Source organism: Idiotropiscis lumnitzeri, chromosome 3, assembly GCF_059441095.1.
Source record: "Idiotropiscis lumnitzeri isolate Australia: NSW breed Sydney's pygmy pipehorse chromosome 3, RoL_Ilum_1.0, whole genome shotgun sequence".
In the NCBI taxonomy this organism is placed as follows: Eukaryota; Metazoa; Chordata; class Actinopteri; order Syngnathiformes; family Syngnathidae; genus Idiotropiscis; species Idiotropiscis lumnitzeri.
In genome coordinates, this window is record NC_142393.1 from 26,824,397 (window position 1) to 26,849,371 (window position 24,975).

General features: G+C 43.8%; 2 protein-coding genes across 3 annotated transcripts in view; one reads left to right on the plus strand and one right to left on the minus strand.

Annotated features, from left to right (window-relative positions):
• zhx3b (zinc fingers and homeoboxes 3b) lies at positions 1-15,593 on the plus strand. Its single transcript, XM_088289302.1, has 7 exons — positions 1-1,195; positions 7,174-8,053; positions 8,234-8,320; positions 8,409-9,875; positions 11,582-12,247; positions 14,588-14,837; positions 14,917-15,593. The coding sequence occupies exons 2-7, from the start codon at positions 7,325-7,327 to the stop codon at positions 14,925-14,927; spliced, it is 3,210 nt and encodes a 1,069-aa protein (XP_088145428.1). The 5' UTR covers positions 1-1,195; positions 7,174-7,324; the 3' UTR covers positions 14,928-15,593.
• A 111-nt stretch (positions 15,594-15,704) lies between these two features.
• The window catches only part of plcg1 (phospholipase C, gamma 1), a 32,025-nt gene continuing 22,754 nt past the window's right edge, over positions 15,705-24,975 (minus strand). For both annotated transcript variants that reach the window (XM_088289301.1, XM_088289300.1), the window contains exons 29-33: positions 22,891-23,005; positions 20,714-20,875; positions 20,518-20,606; positions 17,349-17,611; positions 15,705-17,273 (exon numbers count right to left, since the gene is read on the minus strand). In XM_088289301.1, coding sequence (XP_088145427.1) covers positions 17,231-17,273; positions 17,349-17,611; positions 20,518-20,606; positions 20,714-20,875; positions 22,891-23,005 — 672 coding nt within the window. In that variant the 3' untranslated portion in view covers positions 15,705-17,230. The remainder of the gene's footprint in view (positions 17,274-17,348; positions 17,612-20,517; positions 20,607-20,713; positions 20,876-22,890; positions 23,006-24,975) is intronic.

The window sequence follows — 24,975 nt, forward strand, 5'->3', positions numbered from 1 at the left end:
CTATCAGTGTCCAAATTCAGAGGCTTTGTCCTCTGAAGGCTCCTCCTCAGATAGCCTTCGTGGACCACATAAACCGTGGCAAATTCGGAAGAGGTGTAGAATTGTATAACAAAAATGGTGTAGAAGAAGAGCGTAGCAATGTAGACTACGAAAACGTGATCCGAAGCAGCCTTCTTACACGACCTGTCTCCATGGAAAGGCCAGATTTGAAGGCCACATTAATTAGAGCGCCAACGTGCGGTTGAGGCGCACCCGAAGTTACGTCATTTGGCCTTCCAATTTGGCCTACGGAATCAATGAGAGTGCCACTGCCACCTACTGTGGTGGATGTGCAATTACACTTAAAAATAATAATGCATCAGCTCCAGAGGAAGATTTTATATCTCTGCAACAGAAATACCCTATTTAAATACACTCTCGGAATGTTTTCATTGCATTTAAGGAACTTTAACTTTTTTTAAAGGTCTGAATCTGAATTCAAACACAATTTATTGAGAGAGAGCAAGAGTAAGGTCACAGATAAAATGTTTAAAAACTGAGAAGCAACTGTTAGAACAAATTTGTGTTATGGGGATTGACGGGCGATATAACCTGTGTTTAACTAATAAGTTATTTGCTTTTCCCTTTTGTATTGTCGATTGAAAGAAGAACGAACGGCTGACATGGGGCCTGTGTCTTTAAGAGAGGTCACCTGGAGAGACAGGTGTGTTAATGGCGTTTTTAGCAGCACTGCATGCGGTTGAAGAGTGCCGGCCGGGATGTTGGAGCCGTCCTGGCCGGCCCAATGTTTGCGGTTCGATTGACAGCGGGACGCCGCTTTCCCTCACTGAGGCTCTTCGGCTCTCTTCACGCTCTCACGCCAACTCCACCGTCAGTGACGTAAGCGTCACGTGCTCGCCTCTTCCCTCTCTAGGTCCGCCGTATTTTGCTTCCCTCCATTGGCTGCTCTCTCACACTGGAAGCACTCGAAATCAAACAACAAGCCCGAACCGAAGCAGGGTCGCGGGCGCGAGCAGCCGGGCTTCAGGCGTCTTGACAACCGGCCGATGGACGGAGCAGCTTCCACCTTGAAGTTACCATCATCAATGAGGCGCAGACCTGCCGTCCGTGTGCGGGTTGCGCTGAGCTGCTGCCATTGAAAACTTTTTTGGGTGTGTGTTTTGTTTGCCACAGCGACGTGCGCCGACAACGTGAGGTGAGTGTCGCTTCCTGGTCTCCGTTTCTGCGAGGGCCGGTTCAGCTTTCGTCTCAACTTCGCGTCCACCTTCGCCGGCCAGCTGCACCGTACGTCGCCTGCTTAAAATGGCGACAGCCGACTGGGGGGTGGAGAAGGTTGTTCGAGTGCTGGGGACTTGTCTTTCTTTTTTTCCTCCCCACTCTGCGCTGCGAGTGCGAAGGTTCGAACACGAGTATTTTTGTCGTAGCCACGAAGTTGGGACTCACTACCCCTGTCTAAGTTGAGCGGAAGAAAGATGAACACGCATCGTAATCGGAAACGTGTGATGGGCGATGACGTTCACATTCGGCGGCATCAATTTATTATTATTTATTATTATTATTATTCGTGTATCCTCATAATTTGGCACTCTTGATTATTCGCGTGTATTTACAGGTTTTCTGAAACATTTTTTTTAATCTGCAAGAAATAAATTGTCCCAGTTTAATGGTGCTCATTAAAAGTTTTGTATATGGGCCACTAATATTTGCTTTTGATTTTCATTTTTTATACACAACTTCCCAAAATACTGCCGAGTACCGCTATGATGACCACCATTAAAATGTAGTAGCATAGTAGGCCTATGTGTTCATGGAGGAAAAATGTCAGAAATTGTATTTCTTCCAATTATACCTGTATTTATTGTAGTAAGCCCTATACACAAACATTAATACTGCACTTAAATAAAGTTTTCCCAGTGACGTCACGCATTGTTTGTTGTGCAGCTTAATGAGTGAATAGAGAATCTTGTCAAACACCAGCACCGAGTGCAAACAAATACTTGTCACGAAATCGAAAATGGGAAAAAAAAGACAATGAGTGTTAAACAAAATGTACTTAAATGTTTAAAAACATTCTATTCTGTACATGAAAAGAAAAAATATATATACTTTAAAAAGTTGAAACCGGCTGTAGTTATAGCTACAAGTTTCACTGTAATAGGTTTCATTTCATTTCATGTTTATAATGTTGTATTTTTATTTGTGTTTAATTATTATTTTACATACCACCAGAGTGAGCCAGCATACCACTAGTGGTACTCCTACCGCAACAAGAATTGTTGCCCTTTGCAATCCGTTTGTGTACTATTTATTTATATATATATATATATATATATATATATATATATATATATATATATATATATATATATATATATAAAAAGAAAGGTAATATTTTTGCAAGTTTTGCAAATAGGATTCTAAACGTCTCCTTGATTTTTATCTTCATTTAATTTTGACTAAAGATGGTTTAATTTATATGATATGTGTTTCCCTCTGTAATTCTTCTAATCAAAATGTCATGCATGGTGGCCCCTTGTAAATGTTTTGCAAATAGACTTATAAACATGTGCATTCTTTTTTTTAATCTTCATCTTTTGCTTCTAATTAAATATTTAACTCCAAGCATCTTGTTTGTGATGCCCAATAGTCAAGAATGAGTTAGCATGCTGTCCTGGTGATGAATCATATTGTGTTGTCATGACTGTGTGACTCTGGGAGATTTAAGAGTTCACCCACAACTACATTGGAGCCTGCCTGTGCCTCAATGTTGAATTCAGGTTGTGCTGCTGTGAAGGCCTAAAGCACCAACACAGATGTACCTCAGTTTTACAGTTTTGTTAAGCCGGATTGCCATAGAATACGGACTTCTTGACTCTTTTCATACTTGCTTTTTGGGCTCCGGATTTGACCTCACAGAGGAAGAATGAATGAGAGATATTCCCGTAACCCTTTTGAATTCTTTGAATCGTATCATCAGGCAAGGCTTCTACGAGGAAGTCATTTCAGCGAGCTGCCTGTTCAATGACGTCACGCTCCCCACTGTCATGACGACAATTTATTTGCGTATGTCTACCAAGTTGCCAACCTGCGTAAACTGCTGGTCGAGAGCCTTTCACAGTCTTGGCGCGAGCGCACTGATTCACTCCCACATCCGGTGCAAGCAGGTTTGGGTCAGCAGCGGCAGCCTGCGTTCTGCTCGGCTGGTTCGCTGCTTGTGATGTCAGCCATTTTAGGTTGGGCAGCACAGAGCACGATGCGACGCCATTTTTCCTCTCTCTCCTTCTCTCGCTCTCTGTCTGTCGCTCTCTATTCAGCAGCCCGGTTCCACATGCCCCGACAGAGGCCACAGCAATGCAGCCCTTTGCAACCCACACAACCATCTGCTCTGTGACCTGTGAGTCGCTACGAGAGCATGGGCTGGCCCAGTAGGAAACTGACATGACGTGTTCTGCTGTTGCCAGTGCTGAGCTGGAATCGTGGGCAACAGCGAATTTCTCTGACACTTGTGAATGTCAGAAGATGAGCAACTGAGGAAAAACCCTTAAGTTGATGGACTAAGGGCGGTTAGATAAACACTTGGCTTTAACCTTTTTATTTATTTATTTATTTATTTTTTGGGGTCTTCGGCACTACCTTTGTCGCTGTCGACCAAGCCCGAAGACAGATCGAAGCTTTATTCATCCCATGATGGAAGAGGGCAAGAAGTAACCAAGGCAGATGTCTGGAAGAGCACTCAGGCATGTGGTCATCAGTAAGAGTCGGCATCACCTCTGGCCAATAACCTTCCTTGCCGACCACACCTATCTGGGAAACACCTATACTATCAGTGGGACGTACTAAAATAAGTGTCGTCCGGGGATGCTCCAAATGCCGCTTCAAACAAACAAAATTAGATACCTACAGAGAATGTGCGTGTGTGTGTAAGGTACACACACCCATTCTGTGTTTGTGAACTGCCGGTGGGTAGTGCTAGTGGTTGGGTTGAAGGGGTAGGAGGTGGTTGCCATGGGGACAGTAACACACCAGTGGCGCTGCCGACCTGTCTCCCTCGGCCAAGCATGCGAGGAGGGGGAGGAACACTGGGGAGGAGGGAGTGCCAGAGGGGAAGTGGAGGCGGAGGGTTGTGTCTGCGTGACGTAAAAGGACTGGCGAGGAAGCTTGAAACTGAGTAAACAAGCAAATGGCATACATACATCTCTTAAGCATACCGTTGTCATCAGCACTAGTGTTTACGCTGCTTAGTGACTAGTATTTTTGTGGCCATGCTCTGTAGCCTTCTTTCCAGGGTAGCCTGTGTGTGTGTGTGTGTGCTATTATTGGCCTCTTCTCTGTGGCGTGGATCCCGCCGGGGCCTGCGCAAAAGTCAGGCCAACGGATGAAAAGAGGTCATGTTGTGCAGAACCACTGAACAGGTGTTGAATAACCAGGGGGAGAAAAATATTTCTTTGTGTCACCGGCAGATTCCTGACTCTCACATGCGGGAAAACGAGCCGCCTCGGTACCGCCGTAAACAAGCTTCACACGGGCTCACTGGCATTCAGGCAGCCACCCCCGCGCCCTACATGCATACGAACGTAAGCACACATGCGCCCTTGCTCACCCAGCTGCCCCCCACCTCCATCGCTTCACTCTAAATCGCACAGGAAACCCACACATGCAAATGCTGACGCAAAGCCGCCATCGCCACATGTGACATCCAATTTGACGCCGTTGCGTTCAGACTCTGTGAGTCAACATGCGAGCTGGGTGTGTTTTTCATAGCGCAGCCTGCATTGTGCTTTGTTTGCATCCTCACCTGACTGAGGCCTGTAGCACGCTCCCTGATGAGGCAAAACTTTGTGGGACAATATTGGATCGAGCGATGCCCATTGTGCTGGATTTTATACCGTTATTATTCCCCCCCCCCCAATCAAATTTACACAGCGTCAAATGTGGGCGTGAAACCGAACTTTACTGTAGCTTATGTCCATTGAACGAGGCGCTTCTCGGCTTGGATCATTCCAGTCTGAGCAAGCACAGCGAGGAGGTAAGGAGGGGTGAGGTGGCGAAGTGAGGTGGGGCACTGCATGATTGTAGTTTAGAGCAAGAAGGGGGCGTCGAACAGCGGGGGTGGGCAGGGTCCGGCGGTTGGAGGGGGGTATCGGGTAGGGAAAATTCCTCTGTGAAACACCTCGGCGCTTCCTCCCCGACAGTTAACACCCCAAAGCGGCTCCCATCCCCCACCGTTTGCTCACGCTCGTCTCACCCGACACAGCCGCGTAATGGACGGCTGAGACTGTCCACCCAGAAGTCTTTGTTTGAGCCATGTGACCGGTCCGCCTTGGCAGCGCGGTGCCCCCTGAAGCAGAATTGAATGGCAGAGGAGTAGGAGGGGTGCGCAACAGCCCAAGACAAGATTAGTAACGGTCACCCGCGGATGCTCGAAGGAACATCGGGCATCACGTTCCTTCGCCAGCCGGTTAACCCCTCATGTTTCGCACCATGTGGCTGATAATGACTAAAATTAATCGACGAACAAACTGTCAGGTTCTTATCAAGTGGAAGCCAATTCAGTGCCTCACTCACCTCACGTGGTGTGAGACAGATTTAGCATTTCAATGAAGACAACTGATGTTGGCCTATTTGGTGTGTGTGTGAAAGTGTAGCTTCACTGTGGCGTGAGCGTTAACTCAAGTCACAAAGTAAGGCACCGTGACTTTTCTCTTGCTATAAACGTTTTTTCAGTTTACTTTGTGGGCACGAGAGAGCGAAGAAAGGCCTTGCCACTGTTTGAGGAAGGGCGAGTTTGTGACGTGGCCAACGTTTTCATTTGGCGTATCTCCCAGCAATTGTGCCATGCATAATAAAGGGCAGGACTTTGAGAGGCTTTTGAATTTACTAGTAAAACTTGTGACCTTTTCTTAGGTGAGGTGTTACGTGCGGGCCTCAGAACCATCTTACGGTACTTCACTCCCCCTTTGTCAGAGGTGTGTAGTAACAAGCTACATTTACATGAATAACTTTGCGTTATTATATAATTTGGGATAAATTGTACTGGTCGGAGTACTTTTTACTTTACTCAAGTATGTTTGTCAAGAAACAATAATACTGCCTTACATTGAACCAAATTCTTTCTCACTACTTTTATATTTATTGATAAGTAATTATTGTTTCTTGAGTGATCTTTCTTTTTTCTTGTCACAGGTCTGTGTTTCACTTATCCAATTTAAATATTCGTGCCGTTTTGCTCCTTTTGACAAATCAAATTGCGCCAGGCAATCACATGACCGCACACAGTCTCTGCATTGGCGAAGCTCCGCACAAAAGCTTGGTTTTCAAAATGAAACATTCACAGGGATATTTTATTTTAATTGAAATTCATATTGTTAGGTTACATTTGAATATACCTACTTTTGTTTATTTTATATTCACGTGTCATTAAAAAGAGAAACCAGATGCAAAAAATCTAATAAAGCAAATGAATTCAAAACCTTACTAAAGTCATTATTTGGAGGGCTACGTTTTACTATTACTAGTCATATTATTCTCAAGTCTCACAATCTTGAGTACAATTTTTGGCAACTCAAGCCACCTCTGGTGTGCACGCTGCATGTGGGTCGGAGTGAGGGAAGGCATGATTGTGAAAGGAAGCCTCGTCATGAATATGGAGACGCAGGATATAGAGGAAAATATTCACTCATTTGTAGCAACAAACCATCACCAAGCTGCGGGGTGTTCCGAACGACAGTTGACAAGCAGATCTGTAATGCGAGCAGTCGCAAGTGTTTGTACCAAATATTTGTTGTGTACGCCCCCCCCCCCTTCTCTCCCTAAATTCTCCTGCTATGTGTTTGGGGGTGGGAGGCATGATGGTGGGGAAGTGAGACATAGCGGCTCTGGGGAGGAGTCAGACAGTAGCACTCCCAAAAAGACGAATAAACAGAGTGGGTTTTGAAAAATTCTCATGAATGAGCTTCTCTGCAAGTTTGCTTTGTAATCATATTCGGGGGTTTGATTGGTTTTAGCGTGGCGAAAGCCAATGTATCTTAATTGCGAACACCCTCCACTGACTTTTACAATTAAGCTTGTCTACTTATGCCCCGAGCAATTCTCCTAAACAAGTTGCTATGCAAGTTGTAGTTTTCTTTCATCGTAATCGCCAAATGTTTTGTCATGTCCACATTTTCCCTCCAGGCCACCATGAACGTGCCGAGTGGACGTATGGACATGCCGCGTACACTCCCTCCCTCCACACACGGCCTATAGGCTGCCAGCGACGACCCATCCTCCTGATCACACCCCACTTGAAGTGTTTGAGCGACACTCTCCACCGTGTGGCCACATCATGGCCAGCAAGAGGAAGTCCACGATACCCTGTATGATCCCCAGCAAGATCATGCAGCACTTTGACGATGTTGAAGCGGATATTTCGGTTCTTGAGCCACAAACTACGATTTCTGGAGGTGGCGGCAGGTACAGCCCGCCGGAACTTGCGGACTCTCCCAAACTAGAGGCAGCAGGCCCTGTTATAGACGATGCAGGGACCTACATCTGCAAGCCCTGCAACTTTGAAACCTGCGACCTTAACTTGTTCTTAGACCACGTCTACGCCGGGCATCCGGAATTCCGTTCGGACCCGAGCTTCCTCTGTGTGAACTGTGGCTTTTCTGCGCTTAAATTTGAAGGCCTGGCCCTGCATAATGCCAGGATTCACCCCAGCACCTTTAACTGCCCTCTGCAGCTGAGAAGGCGTGATAGGAGAGCGGTGGTGGAGCAGACAATCGTATCTGGGTCAGATGAAGGCAAAGATAATGAGATTTCCATCACCAAAACCCCAATCATGAAGATGCTGAAGGGCAAATCGGAACTCAGACGAATTGTAATGTCCCAGCCTTCCTCGGATGCACACTCCTTATCTGGGGAGCCCGAGAAAAACGAGACTGTTGCTTTCAGCCAAGTCGCTCATGTGCCCACAATTGTCCACAATGGACCGACCAAGGTCACACTACCCTCAGCGATTCAGATCGTCAACGGGTCTGGAACTTTACCTGTGCTCAAGACCCCCATCACACAGGTAGGTTCACTTCTTGTAAGTAATATCTGATCTCAATTTGCAATTTTGAGAATATTGACTTCTTTAAAGGCTGAAATTCCAAGGATTTGAACAATTTTAAGTTGGAAAGTTTTCTAACCAATGTATCGGCTTTTAAAATAGTTGTGGATCAGTTGTTAATCCTGTGTATGTGCTGTATAGGTGGTCTCTCTTCAGAACAAAAACCTGCATCAGTCCTCTGCGACCGCGGTTTCCACTGATGCCTCATCTTCCAAGAATCTCCCCAAAGTAAATGTTGTTTCCATTGTGGCTCATTAAACATGGCTTCTTGTCAGATCGAAACCTCCTGTTCACCTTGCCAACTCTTCCCATCCAGGTGATGATTCCTTTGAGCAGCATCCCCACCTACAATGCCTCCATGGACTCCTCCTCCTTTCTGAAGACCTCCTTCAGCAAATTCCCTTACCCCACAAAGGCGGAGCTCTGCTACCTGACCGTGGTCACCAAGTTCCCAGAAGAGCAGATCAAGATCTGGTTCACAGCGCAGCGACTCAAACAAGGCATCAGCTGGTCTCCTGAGGAGATTGAGGAGGCCAGGAGGAAAATGTTCAACACCGTCATCCAAACCGCATCCACTAGCGCACACAACCAGCCGCAGAGTCCGGTGCCACACACAATCACAGTCGTGGGGCCCACTGGGATCCCTCAAATCCTGCAGGGTTCTCTTGTTAGTCAAGCGGGCGTCATCGTGACCCAGCCCGTGATGGCCAACGGCATTCAGGTCAACGGTACCCCCGTGGCGCTGGCTGTTACACCCAAGCCGCAGGCAGCTGCCCGCCCCATGATGCAGGCCCGACCTGCCTCGGCCCTGGTGGCCGACAAGGGCACTGGCATAATGGTGGGGTCGGTGGCCAGCAGCAGTACGGGAAGCAACGTCATTGGCAGCAGTAAGAGTAGTAGGAATGGAGGAGGGGCCGCAAGCAACGTTAATAGTAGCAGCGGTCAAGCTAGCGTCATTAACCTCACTCAGGGTAGCAATAATCATGGAAATGGAATGGTGAGTATCGCCAATGTGAAATCCCACAGCGGTGCCCATGGCAAAAGCAAAAGTGATTTGAGTAAAAGCACAAATCTCTCCAAAGTCAGCGCTGACAGTAAGCTTTCAAATAGCGGCGGCGGCAGCAGCACAATAGACAGCAACGTTCAAAAGAGCAAAAACACAAGCGGTGGCGCCATCAAAAACGACGCCTTGAGCGCCAGCACGGATAACGCGGACCTGAGCACGAGCAACTCATTCAAAATGGACGAAGCATCCTCCCCTTCCTCCAAATCATCGTCGCCATCTCCCGTGGCTGCCGCCTCCGGGGGCTCCCTGAGCTCCCGCGGCATCAACGCGTTCCTGGACCCCGGCTTTTGTAAAGGCAAGAAGTCCCAGGAGCAGCTTGGTACGCTCAAAGACAGTTTTCTGAGCAACGCGTACCCCGACCAGGAAGAAGTGGACCGCCTCATCTCACTGACGGGGTTGACGGTGCGTGAAGTCCGTAAGTGGTTCAGCGATCGACGCTATCACCTCCGCAACCTCAAGGGCCCGCGCTCCGGCCCAGGTGTGCCACCCAAGTCGTCGGGAGGGAGCGGCGCAGCAGGCGTCGACGAGAGCAGCCCCAGGCCCATTGACCTGTCTGAAAACAGCAGCGGCGCCAAAACGCCGCAGCACAGTTCTGCTCCTCTGAGCCCGACGTCAACTCACACTCCCACATCTCCCTCCACGCCCTCACGCAGGCTGCCCAGATCGCCCTCTCCTGATTTCACAGTCGTTCGCTACAAGGAGAGAGAACCCCACCAGGTCAGTGCATGGCCACCAAAAAAAAAAATAAAATATGCCAGTTATGTATGCTTAAATCCCAGATAAGAGATGTTGTTTTTCAGGGCTGATACTGATTACACTCGTCAATACATTTTTACTATTTTCTTTCATCAGAGAGTAATTTTTGTTTTTCTCTAGAAAATTAGCTTTTCACAAAAATAATAACAACAACAATAGTATAATATGTAATAAAAGTTCAGCAACAGGTAGATTTTTTTTCTGAAACAATAGCAATAAACTACAATGCCTGGTGAGATCCGTACTGTACAAGCTTTTATTGGTCAAACTTAATTTGTTTATTAAGCAGTTTTTCAGATTTGCAACATGGTATTCTTTTCATTGACAACAGACATTTTTGGTTAGAACGCTGGAGGAAAAAAAATAACTAAAAACATATTTGGCAAACACACAATGGCTTTGTCTGAGATCACAATTTTGAAATGTCATTCAGCCCCAGTGGCCAGTCATGGGGTCGTATTGTTTATTATCTTATTATTATTTTGACAACTGTGTCCCTTCTCTTGTACTTTGTAATTTATACACACACGCACGCGCGCACACACACGCACACTGACAGACACTCTTACCAACTACCACGACACATACTGTGGAAATAATACGCTTAAACATTTTCTGTTTGAGTGTAAAATGTCTAAATTTTCCTGACTTTAAATGAGGGCTGCTACAAACGGTTATTTTGGTAATCGACTAATCACCAACAGTAGTCACAATTAGTAGACTAGTCGGATCATATGGAAATTGTGGCATGTCGTACCAACAAGCAGCTGCTCTTCTCTAACCATAATTATTTTACTGCTTGAATTCTTTAAGGTATGTACAAAGGAATATGATGGAACATTCAACTTTGGTTACATTTTGTAGCTTGCGCCGACATTTCTCAGATATTCATACATGATGGTGCAGTTTAAATTGAAGGCAAAACTGTGGCCTTAAAATTTTTTGCAATTGTTTTGTGCATTTTAAAATGGACCCAAAGCTATACACTATGCAAAGTTGCACTAATACTACAAAACTATCTACGAATATATAAAGAAATACTTAAAAACAAATTTCACCCTTGTTAAATAAATCTAGGAAAAAAACGACTTGTCGACTACTTAGATTAATTGTAGACGATTTGGAGCGTTGTCGTCGTGATTAGTCGACTAATCTTGGCAGCCCTACTTCAAACATGTTGGCCGAGTGTTACCATTTGTCATCCATCCATCCATTATCTGTACCGCTTCCCCTCTCAAGGGTCGCAGGGGTGCTTGAGCCTATCCCGTCTATCTTTGGGCAGTCGGCGGGGTGCACCCTGGACTGGTTACCAGCTAACCGCCGACCATTTGTCATGTTTAGTCACAAACAGGGACGAGCTCAAATGTAAAATGATGCATCGCTGCCATCTTCTGGTGGTTGTGCATTAGTCAAGTTATTTTCAAGCTTGAAATTCACAGTGGAGGAGCATCAGACCCTCCCATGCCCATCCTTGTTGAAAAACAGTTGACGTTTTTGACATTGAGCTGAATAAAAAAACATAATTGCAATAAAAATAATAAGAAAAGTCTCGCAATTCAGGATAAAAACATAATTGATAAGCATGATTGTAAATGGCAGTCAATGAGTTCAGTCACTGTTCTTGCTTAATCTAATCTTTTTTTTCTTTTTTTTCCCCCTTTGTTAAGATAAAAGCGCTGGAGGCCAGCTTCGCTCAGGCCACCGAACCGTCAGCAGAAGAAGTGGACCGACTGCGAAGTGAGACCAAGATGACTAGAAGGGAGATTCACAACTGGTTTACAGAGAGAAGGAAGAAAGCGGCAGCGGCCGAAAGACAGAAAGAGGAGGCGGAGCGAGCATCCAGCGTTGGGACGGAAGCCGAGGGGAATGAGGGACTAAACGACGATGCTCCCAGCGAACTCAAAGTCAACCCGATAAAGATCAATCTAAAGATGTTGAAAGTGACCAAGGCCAACGGCAAAGCGGAGGACGAGGTGGCGGACGGCCTCTGTGGGGACGCTCAACCTGGTGTGAACCAGGTGCCAATGCCGAGCGCCAAATCGGCAGGTTTGCGAGGTAAAAAGACGGCGGAGCAGCTCCACCTGCTCAAACGAGTGTATGCACGAACGCAGTGGCCCAGCGCCGCTCAGTACGACGAGCTGATCTCAGGCACGGGGCTGCCCCGGCCCGATGTGGTGCGTTGGTTCGGGGACTGTCGCTACATGCAAAAGAACAGCCAGCTCAAGTGGTTGGAGGCGTACCAGAACACGGCTTTGGACGAGGACCTCCACAAGGACAACGAGCGCTTTCTCCAGGTGCACCTTGACGGTCACGGTGGTCAGGAAGAGTCGCAGGTATTGACCACAAAGAAGATCGTGTAATGAGTCAAAGTTCAGTCAAATTAGTTAAAGTCCCTGTCATTACTAAGGAATCCATCCATCCATTATCTGTTCCGCTTCTCCTCACGAGGGTCGCGGGAGTGCTGGAGCCTTCGGGGATATACCCGTAGGCAATGTTCCCTTTAATTTTCTGTGTCTGAGCCTTCAGACAAACTCCCTGAGCATCCCTTGGACCACAATGCGCAACATCAGACATGCACGCGGCGGCCAAACCAGGACCACACCTGTTATATGACGTAAAAACATTCAAGAAGTCTACTTATGAAAATAGAACAAATCATTGAATAATGATTTTGTAATAAAATCAGCCCTACTTTAAGGAACCTAAAAAAAATAACCATCATTTTAAGCATAATCTATAAAAATTTGAATATAGTCTCTTTCAATATGGTCCCACATTATCCACACATAAATAACTCCAATAATGCCATCTAATAAAACAAAATAATTCTAAGTCACTTGACCTCTGAAACACGCGAAACAGCCTCGTTTAAGGGGCTCGTAAACTACGCCCATGTTTGCACTCCCTGAATAGAGCTGTCTGTGTGTCGTCTGCAGCAGCACGTCAGTGGTGTGAGGGAGTCTGTGTGTGCTTCAAACTATAGTAAAACAATTGAGTGTGCGCCCTCAGTTGCACTTCTGAAATTGGAAGTAAAGTGGGAATGCTGTGTTGTCCTGTATGTAGATATAACTGCGGTGGAATGCGTGTAGAAATGTAATGTGTGTCGTCGCCAAGTGCGCCGAGAGGGTGAGAGCAGTGTCCAATCTTTCTACTGCCCAAATGTTTGAGCTGTGCAAATGGTTCCACTTAAAACAGTAACATGACAAGTGGCAGCCATCTTTGTGGAATTTTCTAAATAAAATAACACCTGAAACACCTCTTAAAATCTTCCATAAGAAATGTATTCACAAACCATTACGCTTGTGTTAATTATGTTGTTTTTCAGACAAGTTGGCAACATCACAGTAATTTTGTCGCCTTTGAGATCCTCTCCAAGAATTTTAACACAATAAGCTTATTGGTGGATATTTCTAACTGAAAGGCTTCTCCGAGTCGCATATAAAATGAAAGTTTTCATTTAATGTGAAGGGCTTTTACACTCTCCAAAAAGGTTGTTTTCTCTAACACCAAAACTCAATTTCTTCAGAACTCATCATCTGAGCTTCAAAATTCTTTTTTTTTTTTTTTTACTCCGGATGGAGTGGCCACTCTAACTGGACTCCTCATTTGGACAGATTGTCATTTTTTGGAAATCTCTGACATTGCTCGAGAGCGGTAGCTAGTTTGTGAGCTGACAGGCTCAAAAGGTTTCTCTAAGCCGGCGGCATGATCGTCAGGAATTTTAGGTACAACGCTGACTGTGCTGGAAGTTGTGGCATTGAGGGAAAATGCATTTTTGGGACATAGACATAGCTTCCTAGTTAAATTAATGCTGCAGTTGTACAAATGGACCAAGTAAAACAGTAATTTCCCCCCTCCATTGTGGGGTTGCATTCCAGACCACCCCTGCAATAAGTGAAATCTGCAATATAGAAATGAATCCCCTATTTAAATGTTTTTGATTTGTTCTTGCATTTATGGCACTATGGCAAAAGTATTGTGCAAAGAGTAGCAATGTACTCATCTGTCCATGTGTTTAAATGAATCAAATCACATTTCTTCCCCAAATTTATTTTAGAATATACATCAATGATCACTTCCAAAGATTAGATTATAAAATCATATATAAAGCCGTTGCTTTTTGTTGGCATGAAAAGCACTATTAAAGCAAATGACATTCCTTAAATTCCCACTAAAACTAGGCTGTGCTGAACTACATCACGTACCGTTTCATTCTTCTTTCAAATTGACTTGATTTCAATCTTAAGTGCGCAGCTCTGTAGTGGTTGATAGTCGAATTAATCCTGATATAAATGAGTTAGTCCAAAGTAGTTTACTGTTCAAGAAAAAAAAGTGGGAACAAAGGTGACTGAAGTGCATCTAGATTCTAGACTCTTGTAGGACGCCAATGTGAGTCACTCTGTGCCGTTTAATCCATTGGCAAAAATCATCCAAATGGAAGTGGCGGAAAAACCTTTATTGTTTTCAAGCATGTATGATTTATTTATAAATAAATCTCTGAATTCACTTTACAAGGTCTAAGTGGTGCGACAATATACTTTAATTTACACCACATCCAACACTTGCGTACTTTAGGAGAGGGAATTTATCGCTTACTGTGTCAAATTGCTTTGTTTTTTGTGCAAATGTTCATTGAAATGAGCAGCATTGAACACTGGTCTTTCTGGCTGCAGTTACAGGAACTGGCGAAGACGACCGGTTTGACAACAGATCTGGTGAGATATTGGTTTGCCACCAGGGCATCTGTGGCTCCACTGGAGCGAGTGTCTGCGCTGAAACCTGCAGCAGGTGCGGCAGTCGCGGAGCTGCCAGCGCCGCCCGGCTCCTCCCCTGTGGAGCCGCACCCGAGAGGAAGTAATGAGAAAATTGAGCAGTCGCTGTGCGGCCAAGCAGGGGAGGGAAACGCTCACAAGAGTATTCAAGGTAGTTTGTGTGACTTGAAATCTAAAATGATATGTAGTTCCACTCTAATGGTATTTTCTTACGGTTTGACTCTCTGCAGGTGCAGATTGACAAATGTGACAGGATGACTGGATGGGTACGGATCTTGAAACTGTACCTCCCCCTCCTCGATGGGTGCTTGTGAGATGGACACAAAAACCACCCCACCCCCCACCATTTGGTTTTCTTTATGCCTCTTACGACATCCTGCTGTGCACCGTGTTCCTTTTTGGCTGTTCAAATAGTGGAAGAAAAAGTGACGGTAGAGTAAAAAAATAAGAGTTTGGCGGGGATGTACAGTTACTGGAGAGGCTCATTCATTGTAGTTTGCGTAGCTGCTGAATGTGTTTCCTGAAGCCTTAAAAGTAAAAAAAAAAAAAATGCCATCTTGCACTAACTCTGGCAGTGACACAAAACTGCAAGTCAGTCTCTTCATAGTGTCTTGGCGACAAATGAAGCACTGACGTTTTTCCGATTTGGGCCATTGTGTATAAGAGTAGAAAGGATGGGATGTGTTCATCCTCAGAACACACAACCACAATAACTGACAGATGGAGTTTTGTATAGTAGCATCACGCGCTCCTTGACGTCCTCGACGTGTATGAACATTTATTTTTATGGAGCGTTTGCATACGTTTGACTGTAAAACAGAACTTTTCCAGGGTTCCCTACTTTGGTTAAATGTATCATTTTTACAGGTGTTTTTGCATTTTGCAGAATAAACTGAATGTCATTTAAGGTTTCATTACTCAAAATTCTTGCGTACACTTAAAGACGATCGTCAAATCAGAAACACATTGCAACTTGAGACTTATTGAGTGGGATCTTCACACAGAGGAACAAGGGCAATGTTGTATAAAGTAGTAAGTATTTTATTCTCAGGCTTGAATATGTTCCTTATGAAAGGCAAAATTAAAATGAATACTCCTCCTCTCCATAGTTTAGGCACATTACAGAAAGGCGAGACTGTCAGTGAGGAAACAAAAAGACACTTTGGGGCCCTGCGCAGCACACACATCCAAAAGCAGGGGTTGTGAGATTCTCATCCATTTGACCTCTTTCAATCCCAATAGGTGGGTGGTGGGGTCATATGGGGTAATGCAGCCTTACACACGCACACACACAGATGATGCTAAAGCCTTTCTATGGAAAAACAAGTGTTCCTGAATGTCCTTGCTCTCATCTCCAGCTCTTCATGATACCTTATGGCTTGGGAGTCTCAGTGGTGGACCACTGAGCGACAATACTGAAGTTACATCATGATAGAGAGAAAACAAATGGGCAGAGTTGAACACAATGAAGGCACCTTGACATCCATTTGCTTTGAGTTTACATCCATGCAGAAGCCAAAAGGAATGAACGAAAACAGGTTGACCTTTAAATGAAAGCGCAGCGGCAGTGCAACTTGAAATCTCTAAAATGCATGATGGCAGTGGTGGAACTTATTTAAATATGGCATATTTTTCCACTCCAACAGGTTGGTGAACCAAAAAATTAGCAATTTTGACAACATTCACAATAGGGGAGGGCTTTCTGATCATGGCGCCATCACATTTGACAAAACAAAAGTACACTTTGCTGACATGAATCAAATTGTGTCATCAAAACTACTCATATGTGAAATCAACTGGACAATTTAAGAAAACAAGTGATCGAGCAGTGTGACAGACCCTGAAAATGCAATCATGTGCAAGTTTGTGATTTTTGGAATGTAACAAAAAGGAAATGGCTACATCTGCTGTCGCACCAGCAATGACTTCTTCCTCATGCCTTTCACCCCCCAAAAAAGTTAAATATGTAAAGAGGAGGTGCATAACATACTCCAAAGCACAAAGAGCGCACGCACAAGAGAGAATAATGTAAGAAACAGTCGCAGAGCCCTCGTGTTTTACACATATACATTAAAAGGAAATGGAAATATCACATTATGAATGTTTAAATAACTGGAATAATTAAAATGAGGGGAGACGGGAGCTCTTTGAGAGCAGGTCAGGTGCCGCTGTCCTCTTGCTGACAGCACAGCAGGAATAAATACATTCTCACACACAGAGATGAGTAAACAGCCCGGAACAGGAAACACTTTCAAACTTTTTTTGTCTTCCTCTGTGCAAGCAACCAGCTTTTCTCTCTGGCGTTGCCGTCCCTCCCTCTCTGATGGTGAGTGGGCTGGGCGGATGGTGTTTGGGGGGGGAGGCTGGCTGCGGTGGTTTGGGGGACCATGTGAGCTGCCTGAAATGTAGGCCAAAGCGGTGGTGGGCGTTTCCATGGAAACAGTGTTCACAGCAGTCAGTGACATCATCGGTACGGGCAGAGGCGTGTGGATGGGGGGAAGGGGGGGGGGTTAGCTCAGGGTGGAGTTGGGCCGGCTTTTTGATTCAGACACGGTTCTCTCCGCCAACTCTGGTCCGCCGCAGCATCCTGACGAGGGGACAAAGACCAAGAGTCATCAGGTCTGGAACCTTCTAACCGTCCCTCGCGCCCGTCTGGACGCACCTTCTGTTCTGCGGATCCATGTGGTCAAGCAGCGGCTCCTGCGACACCCTGAAATCATCGAGTGGCGACTGGTAGCGCGAGTCAAAGGAGCCCTCCCGTCCCCCGTACGCCGCTATGGCCTGGCTGGGTGACTGTGGCACGGGCGACATGGAGGACAAGGATGATGCCGAGCCGTGCTCCCCGAAACGTTCCCGCCCGGCCTGGGCTGACGTGGCATTCGACGAGGTCACGGAGAACGGGCACACAATCTCTCCGTTTTCATCCTGGGGAGGGACATGCGTTAGGACACGGGTGGCAAACACGATGCCAGGTAGAATTAAGTACAGCCCCCACTAACAAAGTTTAATACCATTGAGACGCTAATGGTTAGTGTCGATAGTTGGCTTACTAATGTTTGAAGCAACAGCTATTTAAACACCAACATATGTGGGCAGGTTAACAATACTCAAGTATATATTCCATATCATCTAGGGAAAAATGATATAACAGCAACTTTATGCTATTTTTCTTGGTTTGTGTCCGTATGACTATTATACTGCCTCCTGGTGGCCAAGGTGGTTGCACCAGAAGGCGCAGCTCACTGAATTGAACTGCAGCATTAAAACGTGACACACAAACTGTTGCACGTGTTACATTTTTATTTGAATGTTATTAGTCTACTTTTTTCAAAAGTATATTATAGAGTGCTATTATTCTTATTATATAAATTAAACATACATGTCAAGGCACTACTGTAATACATTTTAGAGCCGTGATAGCAATACTGTGAAGTAAATACTGGCTCGTTGCTGAGGGTATACTGCGGCTGTTTTTTCTTCCGTGCCCGACTTCAATTAATTTCACGTTGGTGGATTAATATATTTGGACGTGACTTAAAGATGTTCTTTTATGTGCGTACTACAAACAGTAGAAAGGTTACCGCCACAATGCTGACCTAAATGAGCTCAGATGGGCAATTCAATTCAAATTCTTCATTTTTCCTTCTTAGTAGTTCGATCTCTGTTTCTGTCTTCATTAGCTGTCGCATCAGTTTTGCTCCCTCTAGTCAGAAGAACATCACTGGAAAAAGTAGTCACTTCCACATGTAGTTGGAGAAATCTTTCTGAAGACATTTCAATTTAACCAAGGCTAACATTTAACAATAATATTAATAATAATAAATTTGATAACACTGTAAGATCATATGGCTGTATCCGGTCGGACGCGCAACAAAACAGGTTTGTGTCTGAGTGCGTCATGATTGTCGTTTTCAAGCCTGGTGGTTTTAAGATGATTGGGGATCAGGGCAAAAATATCATTTCCTTCATTTTCTGAAATGTTATAAGTCACAAAGTAATAAAATATTCCAAAGCTTTCAATATCTTGTCAAATGGAACCGTAGTAACTTAATTTTATGTTACACAATGATACATTGTGTAAGTAAAGCCACACTCAAGCACGCACAGAGCCATGCCTGCTTGTTCTAAGTGGGCTACCTCTGCGTTGCAGCAAAATGGCGTTTGGACCAACAGGGAGACAGAAACGATGTGAAAACACTAATGGTAGGCCAAAAGATACTAAAGAAATAACCTAAGTCAACCTGACAGTTGAGAGAGCGACCTACAGACAGGTTTGGAATTGTGCCAACGTCATTTCAAACAGAAGTTTTACAAGTACAAATTGTTCGTTGTCTAGAGAGCAAGGTGGGGAACCTGTTGCATTGAACAAGGCCATAAATCAATAGTGCGATTTGTAGATGAGAGACGTCACACACTCATCAACTACATAGCTGCGTGGACTCGTCATTTTAGCTTGCACATGCCAATCAAATCTTGTAAATGTATTGTATACCATTAGATAAATCTAATGACCTCAAACAGCAGAATCCTTCATTCTATATTAATGCTTATAAGTTATAGGCCACCCAACAAACTGGTGACACTTTTTGATGCCAGGAAATAAAATTATATAAAATGCATTACGATATAAAATTAGCGGCCCGGTGGCCGACTGGTTAGCACGATGGCCTCACAGTGAGAGACAGCATCGGGTGTGGGTTCAATCCCGGCTCCGGCCATCCTGTGTGGAGTTTGCATGTTCTCCCTGTGCCTGCGTGAGTTTCCTCCGGGTACTCCGGTTTCCTCCCACATTCCAAAAACATGCATGGCAGGCCGATTGAACACTCTAAATTGCCCCTAGGTATGAGTGTGAGCGTGGATGGCTGTTCGTCTCTGTGTGCCCTGCGTTTGTCTGGCAACCAGTTCAGGGTGTCCCCTGCCTACTGCCCGAGGATAGCTGGGATAGGCTCCAGCACCCCCCGCGAGCCTAGTGAGGAGAAGCGGTACAGACGATGGATGGATGGATGGATATAAAATTACTCGAAAACAACTTTTTGTAAAGCGTTCTGCACATTGATATGTATCATGCTTATGTTATGCATTCCAATTGCAAAAATGGTTGAAGTTCAAGTATTTGCTGAGTTTATGCTTAAAACCATGAAGTGTTTCAGTACCAAAACAAGAGCTAAAATAAACCATGTCCAAGTTTAATAAGTACACATTTTGAGTTGTTCAATATATGTATGATCAAAATTAAAGCAAAAAAAATAGAATATATAATATAATTAACTTGTTTATTTTGAGAGCACTACAAAAAGCAAGTGGCACTGAACTAGTGGATTGGCCCATATAATATAAAATGTAAATAAAAATATAGTAACATTTAACATATATACACATTGGTATATATTTGTATATTAGTTTGAGACAAATTGGGTGCGTGATTTATTTATTTGTTGCCGAACGATTAGATCCTTAAAATCAAAAAACAAGGACTCAAGGCATCCCAAGTAATAGGCATAGTGTCTCCGTCATGTTTCTTAATCAACCCGGTACCAAAAGTGCAAATTATTTTCACAACACAGAGACATTACCAAGAACTGTTGTTGTCAAGAAACGCCATTTAAAAATATTTTTTGATTGAAAAAAAAATATTCATTCATCAATTCGTTGTGCACCTCTTTGCGTTTTCTGCTGGTACTCTGGCTTCTTCCACATTTCAAAAACATGCATGTTCGGGTCACTGAAGACTATTGTGGATCACGACTTGAGCAGTAGATATCAGCACAACATTGAAGCTGGGCATATAAACCTGAAGTGCACACAAACGGTAGTATGTAATAAATGCTTACTCTTCCTCTGACGATGTCCATGTGGACCAACAACGAGGCCAACTCCAGATCTTCGTTGAAGCTGTTCTTCAGAGGAACTGACCGATAACCTGGCACAATGTATAAAACAAAAAGGTCAGACAAGCGCGTTACGGCTTTGCTATAGTATGCTAGCAGGCGACGGGAATGAAGCAGCGGTATTTGCTGCTGTCCGTACCCGTCTTCAGGCTGTGAATAGGGAACGTGGCCTGCGCCAGGAAGTTCTGGTCACTGAACATGTCAATCTCATAGACCACAAAGCGCAGGAAGGCAAAGGCTGAGTTGCTTACTGCAAACTGGAACGGCTTTCTGGGCCATGTGGGGTTCAGACCATTATCAGCTGCAACGGCAAAGCGTACAACAGACGGAGCAATGTTTAAAACTTGACACATACAATGTAGAACTGGACGATTATACTTTAGCATTAGCGCTGAAGCATGTTCAGGGATGGCAGAATCACATACACAACAGTTGCCAACGCATGGTGAATCAGGTTACTTTCACAACATCGGTAACTTGCGAACACACTGTGCCGTTGGGTTTTTCTTCGACTGTGAGATTAAAAAAAAATAAATAAATGAATACATTTAAATTGATCGTATTCACGCAAATATGGCAGTTAGTTAATATGGGCTTAGGGAGGAGTTAAACATGCTGGTTTCCAAGACTGGTGAGACATTTTTGTTGATTGTGTGTTATGATAGGAAGGAAATGTGGAACTGCTCAAACAAGCCGTTTTCATTTCTGCTAGGGATGCCGATAAACTAAGTGTGTACTCGTAAAAAAAAAAAGGATCAGATACAAAGACATTTACACCACTTTACCAGTCTTACGTACACTCCGTGCGATAGTAGCCATGTTAGGCCTGTGAAAAAATGAGTGATGAACTCGGATCCAAGGTTATTTTAGTTAACAAAAAATAACTAACACAAAAATTGAAAAAACACCTACGTTAATAAAAAAAAATAATAATAAACTAAAAGGACTGTCTCATGAGCACAAAGTTCCCTGATTTCCATTTCCTGCTCTGTACATCCTCCCTCCCGTCTTGAAACCTTGGCGGAGGAGGACAGGCCTGCAATGCGCTGCACAGTCACAGTCACACTGACACACCCGGCCCTCCTCAGCTCCATGCCTGAGAGGCTGCCCAGTTGATTCTACCAGGGGCAAATGTATGTCTCTAGTGTTGGGAAAACACATTTTCGACGCAAACTATTCCATTGCAAAAATTAACCGGATTTATTATTCTTTTTTTAAACAATGTTGCTGCGAGCCATTACTCTCAAAATACAGACATTTCTCAATTGTAAATTCACAAGGAAAGACTTGCCGCTTGAATGTTTTGGGGGTTTTTTCTCAAGAGGAATTCAAATCAAAACAGCACTGTACTCTTGAATGTGCAAGCATGAATACAATCTAAGGTAGGAAGCAGGTTGAGGTAGGAAAGGAGCTATAACACACACTGACTAAATCCCCCCTCCTATCTTCAGGCGACGGTAAAAGGATGGCCCACCTGCGAAACCCACAACCTGAAATTCAAAGGAACTGTCTCAAGTCTAATGACTAACAAACAGTAACATACTAGTGCATGTGAGCGCATTCACAAAAACTTTGACCAGGAAGAAACAAACTACGTTCAGTTCACGTCTCACAAAATATGAATGAGTTCATGAACTTTGGTTTTGGTACAACACTGCTTGTCTCAAAGGCGAAACCAAGCAAGTACACACTGATCTTTACAGTGAAACCATGGATGGATGATTAAACCAGTTATGAATCCACTGATTGCTCTGTGGCAATTAGAGGGATAACTAGCACCAATCCAGGCAACGCGCACATTGATCAGACCCAAAACCTCTCGATCCGAGGGTGGGCCCGGCTGATAGATAACCTCGCTGGTCCTCCGTGGCGGCTTAGTCGATGTCGAGCTTCTGCCCAATCAACCTTTAAAAAATGCCCCTCACTTATTTAAAACAAAGTTAAGAATAGACGGATAAGTAGTATCGCTTCAGTTGTCCAGCCATGGTTTTATTTTAGAGCTCAAACGGCTTGTGTCACAGGCTAAATTTAAGTGTAATGTGTAACAAAATTGAAGGTTGGATGTTAAAACTATCAGTCGGGACAAGTTGTTACTCGACAACAAGTTGTTAGACGACAAACTGTTATATTGTATTTGAGTGAAACAAGGTCAAAATAGTCATTCGTAGCAGCCCTACTGTACATAAGTACATGACAAAAGAAACTAAAAAAAAAAAATGTTGCCTAATAGTCCCCGTGTGAAGAATATCAGAATTGACACACACAGGAACAGGAGCAAAGGGAGATTGAAGTCTGTGTTTGTGAAGCAATACGCACCTTCCGAATCCGTCTTTTGCTTGGCGCTGTCATACTCGGCCCCACACACCTCAATCTCGATTAGTGGACAAACAATGCCACGCCCATGTTTGGGTAGGTGCCTTGCACCCAACACCTTTGAAAAGAAATACAAGTAAATTTACATGAGTGCGTTTACATCACAAATGGCATGGAAAGAAGTACTTTACATGGTTAAAATGGCTAACATCAACTAGGGATGCACAATATCTATTGGATTGAAATTTGGGGAAAAAAATTATGTGATATTTATCAATTCGATTACAATAAAACTGGACCAATAAGAGCCGCCACAAATAAACTTTACATCACTTTAAGAGCTTCTGATGCATGACGTAGCAGGTAAATGTGGCGCAGTCATCACCAGTGTGACGTACCATACTGTCAAATGGCAGAAAACTGGGTATTCATCCAACCATCCAGCCTTCCTTTTTCTGAAACATTCATCCTTTTGGACTAATTATAAATCGGTTTACTTATTGTCAAGTTGCTATCTAGCGCGAACTAGAATTTTCCTCGTCCCCAGAAATGGCCCAACTCCCTTTGCATGTCACTGTTAGAAGCCGGCAGACAAAGTTCAGTTTTGATTTCGTTTTGACTTTTTTTTCTAATTCAGTTAGTTTTAATTAATTTTCTGAATAGATTTGTCAGTTTTTATTAGTTTTGGTATTTGGGAAAATGCTTTTTTGTTTTTATTAGTTTTAGTTTAATGTAGCGTAATTTATTTGTCAAGTATAATTTTCTTTTATAGTTAAGTGTTGCTCATTAAAAACTCAAAAAAAGATAACATTTGAAAATGTTATAAACTTACGAGCAATAATGCAGAATAACCATTAACAAATAAAACATAACAGTTCACTTAAACTTATGTACAATAAGTCCAAGAAAAGTGCAGTGCATTAATGCTGCTTCTAAAGTCAAAAAGCGGATAAAACACACAACATACTGTAAATGTTGGTAATAGTCTACGCACCCCTTTTGTAATGCTATTTTTTGTAACATTAAAAAAATGACATAATTTCCAATGTTACTCCACTATTAACGTGACCTATAAGCTGTATAACTCAATTGGAAAAAAATGAAATCTTTTTGAGAGGGGCAGTGAAAAAAATTATGAATGACTTTGCACAGGTGTGCAGTGTGCGCACGCGCGACAGAGAAAGAGAGGTAGAGATCATAATTAAAATAATCCCAAATGGGGCTCTGCGGTTTTATCCTTAACCTTCGCCATTATGTTGTTTTATTTTTGTTTTCTATCCATGCGAGCTTTTTGTCAACACTTGACTAAGGACGCCGATGTGCCGTGCGGCTGTATAACTGTCGTAAATCCGGCAACAACATGATTTACATTTTAAATGACTACAAAAGGCTTACAAAGACGAAAACTAAGGATGTTTTCTACACGATTATCATTCGTTTTAGTTTGTTTTGTGAGCAGACAATGTCGTTTTTGATAGTTATCGTTTTTCCCCAAAACAATTTATTTAGTTTTTGTTTTTTAATTTTGGTTTTCATTATTTAGTGCCGTTTTTTTTTTTTTGATAACTTTGGTGCCGACTGCCGCCTGCCTGAAAAGCATGCATTTTGCTTCCTTTTTTTAAATGATCAACAGCCCCTATAGCCTTTCAAAATCAACTTGTTAAGCGGTTGGCGGTTGAACTAACAAAGATATACAATTCGACTATTTGCCTTTTTTCGGGCATTCAATGCGCTGGACTGCACGACGGAAACCAAAAACGGAGTCTCAGTGCGCAATCAGGGTGCACCGACTCGGGACATGCACCAGCTCTGGCTGCGTTCGGAAATTAAAGTGAAGGGAACGCACTCTGTTGCTTGGAACACACCCAATCTCATCAGAGTAGTGCACAAGTATCAGAGTAGATTTCCAAACACGCCCCTCATTTGTTCTGATGGGTTGTCATACGACTTCAATCGCCGAAATTTTCATGTTCAATCAAAAAATTCACATTTAATAACATATTAGGTCCTCATGCTCTGCATTTCTTATGATGGTGTTGAAAGTGACACTGTTGCTATTTTTAGACACTGCAGTATACGTATCACCGG

What these genes read in the sequence shown, in the direction of transcription:
- zhx3b (XM_088289302.1), top strand. Translation starts at nt 7,325, where the DNA reads ATGGCCAGCAAGAGGAAGTCCACGATACCCTGTATGATCCCCAGCAAG. An exon ending in TCAAGACCCCCATCACACAG is followed by an intron (nt 8,054 to 8,233) that starts GTAGGTTCACTT and finishes TGTGCTGTATAG; the next exon opens with GTGGTCTCTCTTCAGAACAA. An exon ending in CTTCCAAGAATCTCCCCAAA is followed by an intron (nt 8,321 to 8,408) that starts GTAAATGTTGTT and finishes CTTCCCATCCAG; the next exon opens with GTGATGATTCCTTTGAGCAG.